General features: G+C 39.3%; 1 protein-coding gene across 3 annotated transcripts; it reads left to right on the top strand.

The window, feature by feature from the left end:
* Window positions 1–901: 901 nt before the first annotated feature.
* Window positions 902–15,728, top strand: FOPNL (FGFR1OP N-terminal like). Of its 3 annotated transcripts, none has more exons than XM_029222383.1 (5): window positions 902–1,019; window positions 4,174–4,371; window positions 6,653–6,737; window positions 10,286–10,422; window positions 15,114–15,728. In XM_029222383.1, exons 1-5 carry the CDS (start codon window positions 917–919, stop codon window positions 15,188–15,190), a joined length of 600 nt encoding a protein of 199 aa, XP_029078216.1. In that variant the 5' UTR covers window positions 902–916; the 3' UTR covers window positions 15,191–15,728. The 3 variants fall into 3 exon arrangements, 2 of the variants coding, with proteins under 2 accessions (XP_029078216.1, XP_029078217.1); XM_029222384.1 differs by having other exon boundaries at window positions 905–944; window positions 15,114–15,723; XR_003793381.1 differs by having other exon boundaries at window positions 918–1,183; window positions 15,114–15,365.
* The last annotated feature ends 1,677 nt before the right edge of the window (window positions 15,729–17,405 follow it).

Below are 17,405 nucleotides of genomic sequence, written 5' to 3'. Positions count from 1 at the left end.
TCAAAAATGTTGACCCTTCTGGAAATACAACTGGAATCATAGAACCTCACACTCAGTTTTGGGTACATTATTCCCTTGTTCCTTTTTCTTCATTTCCTTGGGATGCCAGAGCTTATTCGTTCATCAATCATCTTCACAAATAGCTCTTGGATTCCTTATGTGCACTGCCCAGTATTAAGCGCCAGTGGAGAAAACAGGCTTTGAAGAGCAAGAGGCCTGGATTCAAATCTCACCTCCACCATTTGCTGGTGATCTTGGTTACGCCTCTGCAGTCTTCAAACACTCAGTTTCCTCCTTTGTGAAACGTGGTAGTAATAGAGAAATCAATATCAACGCATGTAAAGCACTTATAAGAGTGTCAGGCTCATTCATAGTAAGCCCTTAATACACTGGTTCTCAAGGTGTTATCCCCAAGATCAGCAGCATCAGCATCATTTAGTAACTTATTAGAATGTAATTCTCCGACCTTACCCCAGATTTACTGAATCAGAAACTCCAGGGGTGGGGCCCAGAAATCTGTTTTAACAAGTTCTCCAGGTGATTCTGATGCATTCTCAAATTTAATACCTGGTAACTATTAACAATTAGTACTTGAGGCTGCTGAGGTGAGCAGTGGGCAAATTATGAAGGCTAAAGTTAAGCCCTATGGTGCCAGCAAGACTCCTGGTAAGGTTCCAACCTGCCTCAGCCCGGGCTTACCCTCCCTCCTCCCTCAGCAGGGCCCGCCTAGTGCACTCGCTGATTGGTGGGGTCTCCCTGGACCGTCACCCCCATCCAACCACGGAGAGCGTAAACGAAGAGGGGCGGGACTAGGCGCGGCAAGAGCGGCGAGCCTGTTGGCTACAGGCCACGCCGCGGGGCGGGGCGGAGCTGCGCGTGCGCACGGCCTAGGCGCGCCCGTGTGGGCCGTTGAAAAATGGCGACTGTTGCCGAGCTGAAGGCGGGTGAGTGCAAATGGGAAGCTTGCCGGCTGAACTTTGTCGGCCTTCAGCCTGTGAAAAGGATGGGACGAAATGAGGGTGCGCGGAACACTAGTCAGCCTTTTCGGGGGTCGTTCTGTGGCGTTCTGCGGAGCGTCCAGAGGGTGTGGCGGCCGCCACGCGGGGGCCCTGAGGGGATGTGGTTGCATAGGGACAATGTTTAAACCGGCTTTGAGCTGGAGGAGGAGTCCCAGGATCCCCAGGTACCTGAGAGGTCTATAGTTCTGCACCTTGGGGCTCTGGCGCATCCTTCTGGACCTCGACGGGGGCGAGGCCGTGGGCCGGGCCTTTTCCTCCGGGCTGATGATTACAACGTCTAAACCACCATTGTTGGTGTTCAGCACAATCCTAAACCATTTGCTTGCTTATCTCATTACGTCCTTACAACCACCTGCGAGGTGGGTCGCGATTTTCCATTGGGAAAAAGTGCAGGTAGAAAGGTGTCTGGCTTGGCCATTCTCCTGTGTTTTTAGGAAAAGTTCCCCAAAGGTTCGAGTCCTTAAGCTGAGAACATTTGTACACCGTTAGTTTTGACGCAAATGTCCAAACAAGTAATAGTAATTATAGTTATTAGTCATCGAGCCTTATGTGTCAGGCACAGCCCAGCCCCTGTGTTATCTAATTTATTCTGTGTATGAACCTTATGCCCATTTCATAGATTAGGAAATTGAGGCGCTGAGAGGTGAAATAGATCGACTAAAGTAATTTAGCTATAAAGAGGCAGAGTGAGAACCTAGAGATGCTGCACCAGGCCTGCAGGTCTTAGTTACTGAGTGATACTGCTGCCTGCCTAGTAAAACCAGTTCCATTTTTCAGGGAATTTAGGCTCTAAATCAGTGATTCTTAGAGATTTGGTGGGGAGAGTATGATTTGAGAATATGATTCAGGAATTATTGATCTAAATGTATATTTGCACCCCAGGGCTGATGAACCATCATTAAAAAGGCATACCTCTATCCACAGGGACAGACTTGACATGAATTGGTGAACTCTCTCCCCAGGAAACACATATCACCTGTACTATTGCATGCAACTTCTGAGGATTTAAAGATACTTTGGAATATAAACCAGGTTAAGAAGCTCTTTCCAAAGAAATTGTCATGGTACAGTGTTTTAATAAACATGATACTAGAGGGCAGATCAGGATGATATGGAACCCTAGAACTCTCTAGACAAGGGATGTCCTACACAGATGTAGGGAGCCCTTTATGCTTTTCTTGCATTCGTCAGCTCTGAATATACTTAGTGTTCAAGAGAAACCCATTGAAAATGCTTGCCAATCAATTATCTTATATGGGCTTTCACCTTTTTAAAGCACTTTCCCCTCACATTTTTCCACCTGACTTGGTTCTACCTCTGAGACATAGAACTCATGTTGGAGAAGACAAGTGAGGCAGGAGTTAGTGATCTACCGCTGAGGTAGCGATGAGACATGCTGGGTTTCCTAACTCCAGCTTCATTAATTCTCATTTCTTTGCTGAGTTTGAGGCTGTGCTGTGTGCAAATACAGAGTAATTGGGGGGAAAAAATCTCTCCGTCTAATTTCTAAAGATGGAATTGGAGAACGGGTTCGGTTATGATCCCAACATAATAAAGCTGTACCTGCCTTTTATGGGCCTGTTGCACAGTCTGACTGGGTGATAACTACTCTTAACACACCTGCAAAAAAGGTTGAGGGGATGAATCTAAATATAAGGGCCAAGAAAGGTTAAAGTCTAGTCTAGTCTAGATTGTATCTCTTTAATCAACAAAACCTGACTCAGAAAAAAAAAACCTGACTCAGGTTTTTGTTGTTTATCAAAGCTTAAAAAAATTTCATGTCCATGCCTACTTGGATACGCTCCCTGGGCTCCTTTTATTTTATTTTATTTTTGGCTGCATTGGGTCTTCGTTGCTGCACGCGGGCTTTCTCTAGTTGCTGCGAACGGGGGCTACTCTTCGTTGCAGTGCGGGGACTTCTCATCGCGGTGGCTTCTCTTGTTGCAGAGCATGGGCTCTAGGCGCGTGGGCTTCAGTACTTGTGGCTTGCGGGCTCTAGAGTGCAGGCTCAGTAGTTGTGGCACACGGGCTTAGTTGCGCCGTGGCCTGTGGGATCTTCCCGGACCAGGGCTCGAACCCGTGTCCCGTGTGTTGGCAGGCGGATTCTTAACCACTGCGCCACCAGGGAAGTCTCTGGGCTCCCTTTCTGAATTGTCATTATTGGGGTGTACTTATCTATAGCATAATACAGTATTAAACTATATTTATTACGCCAATAGTATACAGCACAGTATTATAATGCCTCTAGGCAGCTCTCTATTCTAGGCACTATGGGGGAAATGTGTTAATTCTCTGGAGTTGTTATTTAGCTATTAAGGGCAACGTGAGAAAAAAAAAAAAGGTTCCAGACCACTGCAAGGGATGATGCCAATTCAGCCCTATTCATATTAGTATTTATAGCTAAATCTCATTATCATAACTACTGATATTTGTAATAATGACCCTTGCTTATCAAGAAGTTAGATTACATTCAGCATATATATCCCTGATTCCTTGAGATGACATTGATAAAGTTACATGTTAGATTTCTAAGTAGGCTTACAATTTCAGAATCTTACTGTTTTAAGGAATTAACTCATAATTGCCTTTAAAAAACAAACCCCCCGGAACAAAAGCCCACCTTTGTGTTCAGAATGGGCCGTTTCCCAAGGGTTCTGGGTATCAGTTTTTATACAAAGGGCACGACATAGTCCTTCCTTTTCAGAGTGTACTTGTTATCTTTAATCATCTACTTTCTGGACCAGAGGGTTTTAGTGACAGAGAACCTGTCTGCAGTGACAACCATTCTTGAAAAGATACGAGACACTGGGAGGTAAGTTCAGGTCCCAGTAAGCTAAGTATATTTCTCTCCCCCTTTTCTTCTTCACTAAAGAATGTGTATCAGTCTATAGCCTCTGACAGTGATGATGTTGGAAGGATAAATTTGCATTTGCTTAAATATATTAAAATAGTAAATCATCGCAACTCAGGAACTTTATTTTTTATTACAAATGTGGCTTGTGGTAGCTAATGTGATGATTGTTCAGTTTGTCATAGAGTATAGGTTGAAAGTGCGTGTTATGCCATTTACTTTTTAAGCATTTTTCTTCAGAGCTTGGCTAAGAATGACAAAATTTCTTCTGTAACTGAAGCATTAATATTTTATATTTAACAGTTTTAAAGGACACCTTGGAAAAAAGAGGAGTATTAGGGCATTTAAAAGCAAGGATTCGAGCTGAAGTTTTCAATGCTCTTGATGATGAAAGTGAACCTCGACCATCATTGTCTCATGAAAACCTTCTAATTAATGAATTAATTCGGGAGTATTTGGAATTCAACAAATATAAGTATACAGCGTCTGTCCTCATAGCAGGTAAGAGGTTATTTATTGTTAGTTACCTGATATGAAATCTGCCTCTTCCCTTCTCCCAATTCTCAGAAAGTGTTTAGCCTAGAAATCTAATTCCATTACCAAACAGTATCATCTGGGACATGACTGGAACATAAAACTCCCATGGGGCTCTTTCCATAGCTTGAACAAGTGCTCGTGAGGTTTATTGTATTATAGGGGAAAATAACTCAATAAACACTTAAACTAGGTGCATACTTTGAAAAATCATCCATAATTCCTGGCACTGACAATAAATACTTGTTTACTGGTATTGAGAATAAACAATTCTTTACATTTTACCCTATGTGCTGTCAGTCTTTTTTCTATGTATATGCTTTAAAAATACACACACACAGATTTAATATATATTCTTTATTAAAAAATATAAAACATTGGAGATAAAGCCTCAATATTGCTACCATGTATTGATGAGGCACTGTATACAAATGTATGTGAAAGCATGATATCTAAAAAGGATTAGATAATCTATAGAAATTTCAAATCACTGTGTTGTACACCTGAAACTAATATAATATAATATTGTGAACCAACTATACTTAAATAAAAAAAGAAAGAAGAGGTCAACTATACTTCAATTAAAAAAAAGAAAAAAAAAAAAGAAAAGGATTAGGAAGGTAAACTCCAAACTCATTCTAGTGATCGGAGGGAGAGAAATGGTATTGGGGGGAGGGAGTTAACAGTTAAAAAGAAATTTACTTTATCTGTTAAATTTTATTTCTTAAGAAAGCAAAAGAACTGGAAGAATATGCACAATAGTCAGGATCAGCATTGCCTCTGGGCTGGGGGAGATAAGGTTGGGAGGATGATCAAAAACTCCTTGCATGTACATAACTTGATTCCCTTGTTCAAGGTGTAATCTGTGCTTTAAGACTGTTTGGTGCCTTGGAGATATGCCTCATCAAAGAAAAGAGATCATGAAGTGGGTTTTGGAAGAGAGAATGGACTCCTTATTTGTGATGCTGGAACTTTCCATTCGATAGATCTTTTGTTAATATTCTACATCTTTTTATTTAATGTTAACTGAATGTTAATACCTTAACTGAATAAAGACTGATGATTTTTATTGGTTTAAGGATCTTCAGTATCAGTATCTTCACTTTCTTCAGTTTGTTATAGATGGCTATATAATACATTAATAATCAGAAAAGAAGAATATGAAAATATCATCAATTAGATGTCTTGGACTTGTGCTTACCTAGAATGGAACATAATGACATAGTCAAGTTTCTACAGTGTCTTGGCTTTTTAAAACAAAAAATGAGGTAAAATTAACATATAAGATTCTTTACCATTTTTAGTCTATAGTTCTATGGATTTTACCAAATTCATACAGTTGTGTAACTACCACCACAATCACAATCACGATACAGAACGTTTCCATCACCTCAGAAAATTCCCTGTGTCCCTTTGTAGACAACCTCTTCTCCTACCCTCAAACCCCTAGCAACCTCTGATCTCTTGTTTTCTGTACCTATCATTTGCCTTTTCCAGAACATCATATAAGTGAAACCATGCAGGATGTAGCATTTTGAATCTTTTTCCTTTCACTCAGCATAACACATTTGAGACCATGCTGTTGTTTTTTCCCTCCGAATAGCATTCCATTGTTTGGTTGTATTGATTTATCTATTATCAGTTGATAGACATTTGGGTTGTTTCTAGTTTTTGGCAATTATGAGTCAAGCTGCTATAAAACATTCATTTACAAGGTTTGGCCGAACGTTGTTTTCATGTCTCTTGGGTAAAGAGCTAAGAGTGGGATTGCTGGGTTGTGTGTGGTAAGTGTATGCTTACCTTTATAAGTGGATGCAACATTTTGTTCTCCTACCGGCAGAGTATGAGGGTTCCAGTTGCCCTGTATCCTTGCCAGCACTTCATATTAGTGTTTATTGTACTTTTAGATTTATTGCTGCCAAATGGGTATCAGCACTGTCATGTATTTAATTTACAGGCTTCTTAGAAAATAGGACTTCTGAAGTCTAGTATATAGAAACAATATTTTCCCAACTCAAAATTGGGGGATTTAAAAAATAAATTTATGTTAAACTGTATTAAAATATGCATTTAACAAAGTAGCTATTCTGAAAGTCATAAAATCACATACAGTTGCATCTGCCTTGGCGTGTGCCATCATTCTTCTAAAATCTGAAAAATGTGTATACCTCGTAAGTGTGGTTTTTATCAAAATCCTATTTACTTTTTACATTAATAAAGACTCAGTGTTTTATGATTTTCCCCCCAGAATCTGGTCAACCCATAGTTGCATTGGACAGACAGTTTCTCATCCGTGAACTAAATGCATTTGAAGAATCAAAGGATAATACAATGTAAGAAGTTTTTAAAAAAAATAAGTTTTCAGATATTGTTGTATTGGAGTCATAATTGCATAGCAGTGGTTTTATTTCATTTTAATTCAGGAGGTATTTACTTGGGCCCAGTGTGTATCTAGCACACGTCTACGGTGTGCAGCTGTGAATAGGTGCTAATTGCCTGTGGTTTCAGAGGACTGAGCACCCCTGCTTCATCCTAAGGGTCACGTCTCTTGGCTTCTTGATCCATCCTTTCGTTTTTTACCTGAGGCTTTGCTCTATCAATTGTTTTCTTCCTCACATTTAACTCTTCCTCCTCACTGCTTCCTTCACTTCAACTTGGGAATGTACTCAAATCTCCCCTCTCCAAAAAAACTTCTTAACTCCTTTTTATCACTGAACTTAGTGAAGATCAACCCCCTGTTTTCATTTTGTTATTACCCCCTCTTTTGCCATCTCTGCATTTTAAATTCTCCCCTCACTGTTTGTACTGAAACTATGCTCTTGAAAAAGAGTGACCACTTTCTAGTAGTTTCTTAGTTTTTTTCCTACTTTAGTGTTTCTTAAACTTTTTCTAGAGGATCCCTGAAAGGCAGAAAAAATTGTACCTAGGAGGCCTGGGAACATAGATCAAAGCACCTTTCCCCTAGTAAGAAATTTCTTTGAAGTCTCATGTTTTCTCTTTCTAAAAGTTTATTGAATTTTTTCATTCTACTTCATGATATAATTATTTTTACCATTAAAATGTTTTAAATGACATGCCAATTAAATTGAACTCTCCCTCAAATCTTTGTGTAAAATTAGTGTTCTGGGATCACATGCCACCTGTACTTTGTACCAGGCCCCTAGCACTAAGAGTGGGTATATATCTATTTCCAATTTGAGAAGCTCAGCTTTACTTGAGTTTCTGCAGTGTTTTGTAATATTGACAACTCGTCCTTAAAACACTTCTTGTCATTTGTCTTTTATGACCCTTTACTGTCTTGGTTTTTCTGTCTCCCTAATGGTCATCACAGTTTCTTCATTGGCTCCTTTAGGGTTCCTTTAAATTGTGGGCACTCTCCCCCAAGTTTTGTCCTTAACTTTCTTTTCCTCTCGTTCCCCTGCCCACTTTTCTATGTAGTCTTGAGTCTTTAGTGATGTCTCCACGCTGGTGACTCTGCTTTAATTCTTACAGAGCTCGTGAATTATGGGCCCACATTTCTGCTGGCATCTCAAACTCTGTGTGTCCAAAAATCAAGTCCATTATTTTCATCTCTTCAAGCCCCCCTCGTAGCTTCCTCATACAGCCATTCAGGTCTTCACCTGAGAGCTCACTTGCACTTCTGGCTCCTTCTCCACCAGTCATTTTGCGAGTCTCATCAATTTGGCCTGTGCAGTAGCGCCTGTCTGTCCTCACGACCTGTGCCGTGCAGTTCAGGAGGCGTCTGTCCCGTTTCTCTCCAGGCACTTTCTTTTCTAACTCATGTCACGCTGCCAATAGTTTGCTTTCTGAAAGCAAATGTTGCTTTAAAACATTTCCATTGAAAAGTGTTCAGATTTTAAAAAGTAATGTGGTCCATATATGGTGTAGGCTCCAGTGGAAGTCTGAAGTAGCATTAATAGTCACATTAATATTTTTCAGTGAAACTTAAGAATTTTCACAAAAAGTAGGATAAAGTGTATAATAACCTTATGCTAGGTCAAGCCATGCCACCAAATGAGTTTGTGCCAAATTTATGAAGAAAATTAGTTTTCAGAGTTTTTGTTTTTCAGAATTGCAAATAAGGCATTGTGAAGCTGTACGTTAAAAACATTAAGTAGGATTTTTGAAAAAAGAAACCTTAATATTCATGAAGCTGCAGGTTAAATGTGGTAGTTTTATATTTTCTAATATGTCTTAAAAATTTTAAATCTTAAGTAAATTTTATTGTAAATTTGGAAAGCAGAATTTTTTTAATTTAAAAATCTTCTTTGACCAGTTAACACTTTGGGAAACAATGGTTTAAAGTAGACAAAGAGACCTATTTTATATCCCTGTATGAAGCTTTTATAAGAGCTGAGGCATCTTATTAAATAGAGAAACTCACTCTTGGTTTCTTTGTGGTATGGAAAAATTGCTTTTGTGTGTAGTTGGTTATTTATTGCTGTATAACAGATTACCCCAGAAGTTGGTGGTTTAAAACAACAGACATTTATTATCAGTGGAGAGGAATCTGGGCGTGGCTTCTGTGGCTGGTCTCACTCATGAGATTGCAGTTAAGATGTTGACCAGGGATACAGTCATCTGAAGGCTTGGCTGGAGCTGGAGGATCCGTTTCCATGTGGCACATTCACATGGCTGCTTGTCGGAGGCCTCAGTTCTTCACTACATGAACCTTTCCACGGGACAGCTTGAGTGTCCTCATGACATGGCAACTGACTTACCCCAGAGAGAGTGACCAAGAGAGAAGGCAAGGAGGAGGCCACAATGCCGTTTACGACCTAGACTCTGAAGTTGCAAGTGCTGTCACTTAATGCCTTACTCAGTTCCTGAGAAGTGAGTCCAGCTCACACTCAAGAGGAGAGCAGTTAGACTCCACCTTTTGAAGGGAAAGGATGTCATACTTTGAACCATCACACCTGCTAATAAGTAGATAGATTATCTCAAAAAGACAAGCCATTAAATTGATATTTTCAACTGTGATATTGGAAACAAGGGAAGACCACTCTTTATTGTCATCAGAGCAGCCTCCATTGGTGCAAGGGCACTAATGTAAATCTCCAGGCATGCTGTAAGGAAAAGAATATGGGACTTGGGGTTCAAGTGTAAAGTTTGTTGACTATCTAAGCAATCTCTAGCAAATCCTCAGTGAGCTGTGGTTTTCTCATTTATAAATTGGAGATGATGATTATGATATCACAAGGTAAAGATAAAATGAAGAGAGAGAAGAGTGTTTTGTAAACTGTAAAGTAGCTTTTAAAATACTAGTTCTTACCCGACTCCTGTATAGCTTGCATTTATATACCATTTAATATGTGCCAGGTATGGTTCTAAGCACTTGACATTTATTAATTCATTTTGTCCATAACTGCCCTATGAGGTAGAGACTATGCTTATCCTCATTTATAGAGGAAGAAACATTTATGAGGCTGGGGACGTTAAGAATCTTGCTGAGGTCAAGTGGCAGGGCCAGGATTTGAACCCAGGCAAGGATTTATTAATCCAATAAGTATATATTGAATAGTTGTTTTGTATCAGACCATGTTAGGTAGTGGGAAATCTTATACTGGACTTTGGAGTTTAAAAAAAAAAAGCTGATTCCTGTGCATTGATTGAAATTGTATTTCAGCTTAGGTGAGGTTTAATTTGTTAATGTGTTTTCTCTGGATTTTAAAATTGTCTTTAGAGTTAAATGGTACACTTAAATTTGAAAAGGCATGAACAAGTTTTCAATTTGGATAATAACCATTGCATCTTTTTTCTTTTAAGTCTGGTGAATTAATTGGCTATTTTCGTGTCACAGCCTACCTTTTAAAGAGTAGATATTTTTAAGCTTTTCCTATTTATTCAAATTGAATTGATTTTGATTTTCTTCCTGCTATAGACCTCTTTTATATGGAATTTTAGCTCATTTCTTGCATGGAACTAAGGATGACATCCAAAATACATTTCTGAAAGGGTCTTCACTTCAGCCTCCAAACCCAAATCTTGGCAGACAACCTAATGGAAGAAAGCAACTGGGTATGAGTTTTCTGAGACTTATCATTTAGCTATCAGCAAGTATGTTTTCTTCCTATCTGTTTTTATCTTTGGAACAGTTTTTCCTAAGATTTTGAGTCAAAGTTTAATTCCATTTATATCCAATATAGTTAGCCCGTGTTATTTATCCTCAAAAAACCAGTGCTTTTCAGGAGAATCTTGTGAGGGGTGGGGAGATGACTAGACAAAATTCTTAGATATGATTTCTATAAAGAAGTGTTGAAAAACTTGATTTTCACATAGATTTGTACTCTTTGGAGTAGCTTAGATCCTTAGCGTACTGAAGAAGGAGCTTTTTATCACATTATCAATTTTTTTCCCTCTAAGACTGAAAAAAGGCAAGATTGCTGAATATAGATAGAGCAGTCAGAGGTTTATGTGTTGTCCTTTGCATTTTCAGGATTCCTTTTTTTTGAGGGGGTGGGGGGAATACTCTTTGTGGTAGTGTTGTAGTTATCTATAAATAAATTCTTAGGAGAACAGCTCATATTTCTTTTAAGAATGCTCACTCTTCCAATGAGGTTTCAGTTGTTTTGATTACATCAGCAGCAGGACCTCAGTTTGATAATCTAAATTGAATGGTTTATAGCTCAGTGTTTCCAACTGTGGTTGAGAGTTGATCTCTCTTTTTAAGGATCGTCATAGGTGGGGCCCAGGCAGCTGCTTATCAGAACAAATATAAATCTTTTTTTTTTGAACCTGCACCCTTGGCAGTGAAAGCGTGGAGTCCTAACCACTGGACTGCCAGGGAATTCCCAGAACAAATATAAATCTTGACTGTTGAAATAAACTTTTAAGAAACATCTAAAGTGCAAATTGTCTTTTGCAGTTTTCCTGAACTGCCATGAGCAATATTGATCATGTTGGGCTTCCCTGGTGGCGCAGTGGTTAAGAATCCACCTGCCAGTGCAGGGGACACGGGTTTGAGCCCTGGTCTGGGAAGATCCCACATGCCGCAGAGCATTTAAGCCCGTGCACCACAACTACTGAGCCTGCACTCTAGAGCTTGCGAGCCACAAATACTGAGCCCACGTGTCACAACTACTGAAGCCTGGGTGCCTAGAGCCCGTGCTCTGCAACAAGAGAAGCCACCGCAGTGAGAAGCCTGTGCACCTCAATGAAGAGCAGCCCCTGCTCGCCGCAACTAGAGAAAGCCCGTGAACAGCAACGAGGACCCAACACAGCCAAAAACAAATAAATAAAAAATAAATAAATTTTTTAAAAAAGAAAGAAGTATTTAATGGCCTTTTGAGATAATTGCGAATATTTAAAAAAATATATTGATCATGTTAAATACTCTGTCTCTTAAGATCTGAAAGCAAAATATTTGTGAATCAGGGTGATCTCTTGAAGGTTAGTTCTGACTTTACTAGGAGTTATTCTTCTATATATCTTAGAATTCTAAGTCCATGGAACATTGGAAAAGAAATCATTCCCGTCTTCTTATTTTAGTTGAGAAAACCAAGACTAAGAGGTTCATTGACTCATCTAAAACCTGTAGCTGATCATTTTTAGCAGAGTCAACACCTTGATTGCCATTCCTGTACACTTTCCACTTAAAGAATATGGAGAAGTTTTCTTAGTTTCTTAGTTCCTTTTTCAAGTATTGGTAAGGAACTGTCATTATTGCCTACTATTTGGCAAGAACTTAAAAAACAAAACAAAACACACGGTACAAGAGTAAATGTCTAAACATCAGTAGTAATCAGTGAAATTCCCTCTAACCTCCTCCCTCCTTGCCTCTCCCTAACGCCTTGATTTCCCTCCCCTCCACAGAAGGTAGTGCTGTTAGCAGCTTGGTGGGTGTCCTTCAGGAGTCATTTCTACGTATTTAAATTTATATGCACTGTTCCTGTACATATTATCCTACAGTTTGCTTTTTTCACTTGTGTTATCAATTTATGTAGATCTGCTTCTACTTTGTTCTTTCTGTAGTATTCCATAGTACTATTGCTAATCACTCTTTACTGATCTACTTTTGTATGTTTTTTTTTTTTTTGGCTGCATTGGGTCTTCGTTGATGCATGTGGGCTTTCTCTAGTTGTGGTGAGCGGGGGCTACTCTTAGTTGTGGTGTGTGGGCTTCTCACTGTGGTGGTTTCTCGTTGCAGAGCATGGGCTATAGGCGTGTGGGCTTCAGTAGTTGCAGCACATGGGCTCAGTAGTTGCAGCACGTGGGCCCTAGAGCTCTCGGGCTTCAGTGATTGTGGAGCACAGGCTTAGTTGCTCCGTGGCATGTGGGATCTTCCCGGACCAGGGATTGAACCCGTGTCCCCTGCGTTGGCAGGTGGATTGTTAACCACAGCACCACCAGGGAAGTCCTACTTTTGTATGTTTTAAATTTTTTGCTTTTACAGTATTGCAGGGTAGCATTAGTATTTTTCTTATGTGGATGCCTAGAAGTAGAATTGCTGGTTCAAAATATATGCATATTAAAAAATGTAGTAGATATTGTTTAATTCCCCTCCAAAAAGGCTTTACCACTTTACATGCTTGCCAAGAATATATGATAATGCCAGTTTCTCTTTAATTGTCACCAGTGGATATTGTACACATTAACACATATTAACACAGCAATCCCATGACGTTGGTATTTTTAGTTCCAGTTGGGTGGGTGGGGGCAGGGTGTGCTAGAGAGGATGCAAGAGTCCTTGGGTTAACCTTACCTTGGCTCCTGTCTGTATAAAGTGCCAGAGACATCAAAGATTCGAGTTCAAGTCAACAAAGCTTTGGGTACCTATTCTGTGGAAGACTCAGAAAGGAGAATGAGTGCACTAATAGGAGAACAGTGATTGCAAATTATTCTTCTTGATCATCAGAAATGTTACTGACACAACAGGAACCTCGTGCAATGAATTGTGAAGAATTGTTAGCCCCAAATTGCATTATGTTTCAGTAACACATTTAGGCATTCCATTTACTTTCTCAACTCCAACTTATTGTGTGAAAGATACATAAGTTTTATTTGACAACATCGAGAAGTTATAAAGGTATTAAAATAATTATTCTTCAGATTATATACCTTCTATCTACACAGAGTCATCCAGCTGAAATATAAAACACTAAAATTAAATTCTCTTTTATTTGAAGATAAGTCCAAAGCCTGCCATCATGAAAGCACTTCTTTTATTAAAGCTTTCAGAGTACAAAAAAAAATGAAGAGGGTTTATATAACAGGCACACTCACCTTTGAAATGGTAGCCAGTTCATTAATGCTGCTGCTATTAGTGCTTGTAATATTGAAAGCAAGGTAGTTTTTGCTATAAATAAAAGCCCAGATATTTTATAATAGAGAAAATCATTATCAGCTCAACATTATTGCACATCTATGAAGTACATGAGTGACATACTTAACTCTTTTATAACACTTTTATAGAAAACCTAAAATGGTTTTGCCCTAAGGATATTGTTGATCTTGTTCTTCCAGCAAAGTTGCCTAACACTGAGGGGGATCAATTTTCCAGACCTGTGGTAGTGTTAGCACTCTGCACTGCCTCTGAGGATGAGGGGCTGCTCTGGACTAGCAAGACTGTGTGTACAGCAACTTGTCCTCAGAATTAGCAAATCTAGTGTGCATTTTTGGTGCTACAATTGCATATTTCTAACAACTTGTCTAAATTTGTATTTTTTTGTCTCCTGTTATCAAAATGGTCATTAAAAAGGTTTTGTTTTTTTACTTGTAAAGAGTGTTTGGGGAATTGGGGGTTAGAGTTGGGGGGGTTCATGTTTTCTTAGGAATTTAGTTTGTGCATCGCTTTTTTTTTTTTTTTTTTTGGCTGCGCTGGGTCTTCATTGTGGTGCGTGGGCTCTCTAGTTGTGGCACGCAGGCTTAGTTGCCCCATGGCATGTGGGATCTTAGTTCCCTGGTTGGGATCTTAGTTCCCCGACCAGGGATCAAACCCATGTCCCCAGCATTGGAAGGTGGGTTCTTAACCACTGGACCACCAGGGAAGTCCCTGTGCGTTGCATTTTTGTCGCATTGGATGTTAAGTCTCTTTAGGTTCTTTTAATCGAGAATACTTCTGCCTGCTCCCCTCTCCCCCAGGACAAAAGAAATGGAGCAGACATAACTAGGGCCCTTTCTTTACTATTCTGGAGCACAGTGTGTGGTCACAGGGGCTCTGGGCTCCTCTGAACCTGCATGGAACTTTCTTGTTTTTGGCTGAAGAACATTTTCTACAATTTCTCGGAGGGTTTTCTGATTTTGGTAGGAAGTTGTAAACCATGCTAGTTTTCTTCTTGCCGCAAGAGGGTGCTGCTGGGAGGATTTCTATTTGAAGAAAAGTTTTTTGTTTCTGTTGTTTTTCTTTTTAGTTGAGCTTTGGCATCCCTCAAAATACTAATTGAATACACAGTCCTTTCTTGTGAATTCCATTCCTTACATACAGTGTAAGTTTGTAAGTACTTATCCATGGGTTTACTCCAGGGTGTACTCTATTCACTTAAAAAAAAAAGTCAGGAAACACTTGTGAAAAATTAGAGTGAGTCCCTAGTACTAAACATTTCTGATTTCTTCAATAGGGTTTTTAAAAAAAAGCCCTTTTATTGTCCTAAGCCATCTAAAGAACTCACACAATATTAAATATATAACATCCTATAATGTATGTAGATAAGTCTGCCTGCTGCCCATTTTTACTTGGGATGAGTACTGACCTTTGCTTCTGTTCATTGCAGAGGACCACCTACAGAAGGAGCAGGGGAGGAGCGCTAACACTGAAAACCTGCACGGTACTCCCGCAATGAAGAGATGACATTTCCATGTGGGGCATTTTTTATAAACTTGTATGCATTAAATAACTTATTTATCCTCCTAATGTTACCAGAATTCATCACTAATATTTGTACTTTGTGGAAATGTGAGTTTCTGCAAAACCTTTAGCCCCTTGTGTTTTACTGCATTTGTGAATAAAAGCTAACTCTGTCATCCAGCTTACCAGATTTGACTTGAAAGAAAATGTGTTGTTTTTAGGAAGATTTTAAAGGCCCCTAAAGTTTTGAGAAATGAAAGGGTTTTTTAGTTCCCTATAAATTCTTCTAAAAAAAAAATCAGGTCTTTAAAGCCATATGCTCTGTTCTTTGTTTGGCTGCACCACATGGCTTCCAGGATCTTAGTGCCCCAAACAGAGACTGAGCCCAGGCCCCAGCAGTGAAAGCACTGAGTCCTGACCACTGGACTGCCAGGGAATTCCCTGCTCTGTTCTTTACCATGGCACATTAATGAAATTTCCTTCAGGCTGCAATTATGTGGATTTATAGGAAAAGTCATTCATGCTTTTAAAAAAAAAAATTTAAAAGAACACCAAAACCAGAAAAAACTATAATTCCTATAAAGTTTGATTGTTTTCGGGGGTGGAGCTAGCTATTTTTCAGATAACCATTTATAATTAGGTTTAAGTATCTGAATTACTACCTAAATTTGAACGTTGAAACTTGGTAACGACGTACTTTTTCTTTCCTTAGACAGTTTGGCTTCTCCTAGAAGATTTAATTAAAAGGTGTGTGGGGGGGAATAATTCTTTTAATTCTGCTGTAAGTAAAACAAAGAGTTTATTACGTGAAGAATGTGGAATAAACATGAAGAGACAGGCTTTATGAGAAATACCAGAAAGTACCTTTTAAAAGATGGCATTGTTTAACCTCCATGTGGCCTTAAGTTGTGCAATTACAAGATGAGCTATGAAAGGGCCAACCCTTACTTGTATGGGCTCTGAGTGTCTTATTAAATGTCGATTTTTATTCTTGGGGTAGAAAAATAGTAAGAGCTCTTATAGTGCCATCTCTAAAATGCTACTTTGATATTCATTGACATTTTTATAATGTGGAGTCTTCAGACTGATTTCACTGAAAACAACAAACTATTATAGTAGACCCCTGATTGGCACAAATCATAAGGTGTATTCAGAACAAAACTGCATGGGCGCCTGTACACTGACAACATTTAGCTTAAACATTTTCCACAGGGAAGGTGATAAGGGCTGTAGTTGACAGAATTGGCATTCTTTTCAGGGTATAGATTCTGTGCTGCTTTTGGAAATTATTGAAACTTGATTTTATTTTTGGTGCTAGTCAGGGTTCAGTCCTTACAGATTAACCAAGAACTTTCATCTGAATGCAGAAATTTATTTTAAAAATTGCCTTAAACCATACTTTACAAGTCAAAGGATTTTGAGAGGCCCTATTGGTGGGCTAAAATTACATGTACAGATGTAGAAGTATTATAAGGGCTCATTTCCAGTTTTTAAATGAAATCCATAGTACCTGATTACAGTTACGAATCCTATTGTATGGGGAGTATACATATCTGAATTATTCTCAGAGGATTTAGTTTACATGCAGGGTTGTTGGTAGTGGACCCTGTTTACCTCAGGAATTGCAGTCATGCAGGACTGGGTTAAGAAAAAATGCTGGAGTTTGTCATTTTGGATACTGATATAAAATCATCAAAATAGAAGCTAAACAGAATTGTCACATGTAGTCTATAGCACATTTGTATGCATTATTCTATAACTGGTTTGTACTTAGGCAACTTTTATACTTTCAGTGTGTCATTTAATAAAAAACAAAAAAAAATTTAAGCAACTCACCTTTGTGCAAAGGGCTTTCCTCTGACTGTCTGTCATCAAGAGGTGTCCACTGGAACCAGAAGGCAGCTTGGCGATGGCTCCCTAGGCCTTCATTCGGGATCTCTAGGAACCTAGTTGTTGGAGGGTGCATAGTAAGGTTGAGGGTACTTGGCATCAGCCATATCACCCCAGGACAATTATTCTTCATAGGGTGGAAGTGGTAGGGGCTGGTGGTGTTATTCTCTAAGGGGACAGTATCATAATCTGTGGGGCCACATATGGCTTGAAAAAGTGCATTTAGTAGTAGTTTTATTTTTGGCCATGCCACGTGCCTTGTGGAATCTTAGTTCCCTGACCAGGGATTGAACCCGGGCCCTGGCAGTGAAAGCTCCGAGTCCTAACC

Source organism: Monodon monoceros, unplaced genomic scaffold (genome assembly GCF_005190385.1).
Source record: "Monodon monoceros isolate NGI ecotype Baffin Bay Population unplaced genomic scaffold, NGI_Narwhal_1 Super_Scaffold_13, whole genome shotgun sequence".
Classification (NCBI taxonomy): domain Eukaryota; kingdom Metazoa; phylum Chordata; class Mammalia; order Artiodactyla; family Monodontidae; genus Monodon; species Monodon monoceros.
This window is presented reverse-complemented; position numbering and strand designations above follow the sequence as displayed.

Bases quoted from the DNA above. Each gene is read 5' to 3' on its own strand.
- FOPNL (XM_029222383.1), top strand. From the start codon at position 917: ATGGCGACTGTTGCCGAGCTGAAGGCGGGTGAGTGCAAATGGGAAGCT. The intron at 4,372-6,652 runs GTAAGAGGTTAT...TTTTCCCCCCAG, and splicing joins AGCGTCTGTCCTCATAGCAG to AATCTGGTCAACCCATAGTT. The intron at 6,738-10,285 runs GTAAGAAGTTTT...TTCCTGCTATAG, and splicing joins GAATCAAAGGATAATACAAT to ACCTCTTTTATATGGAATTT.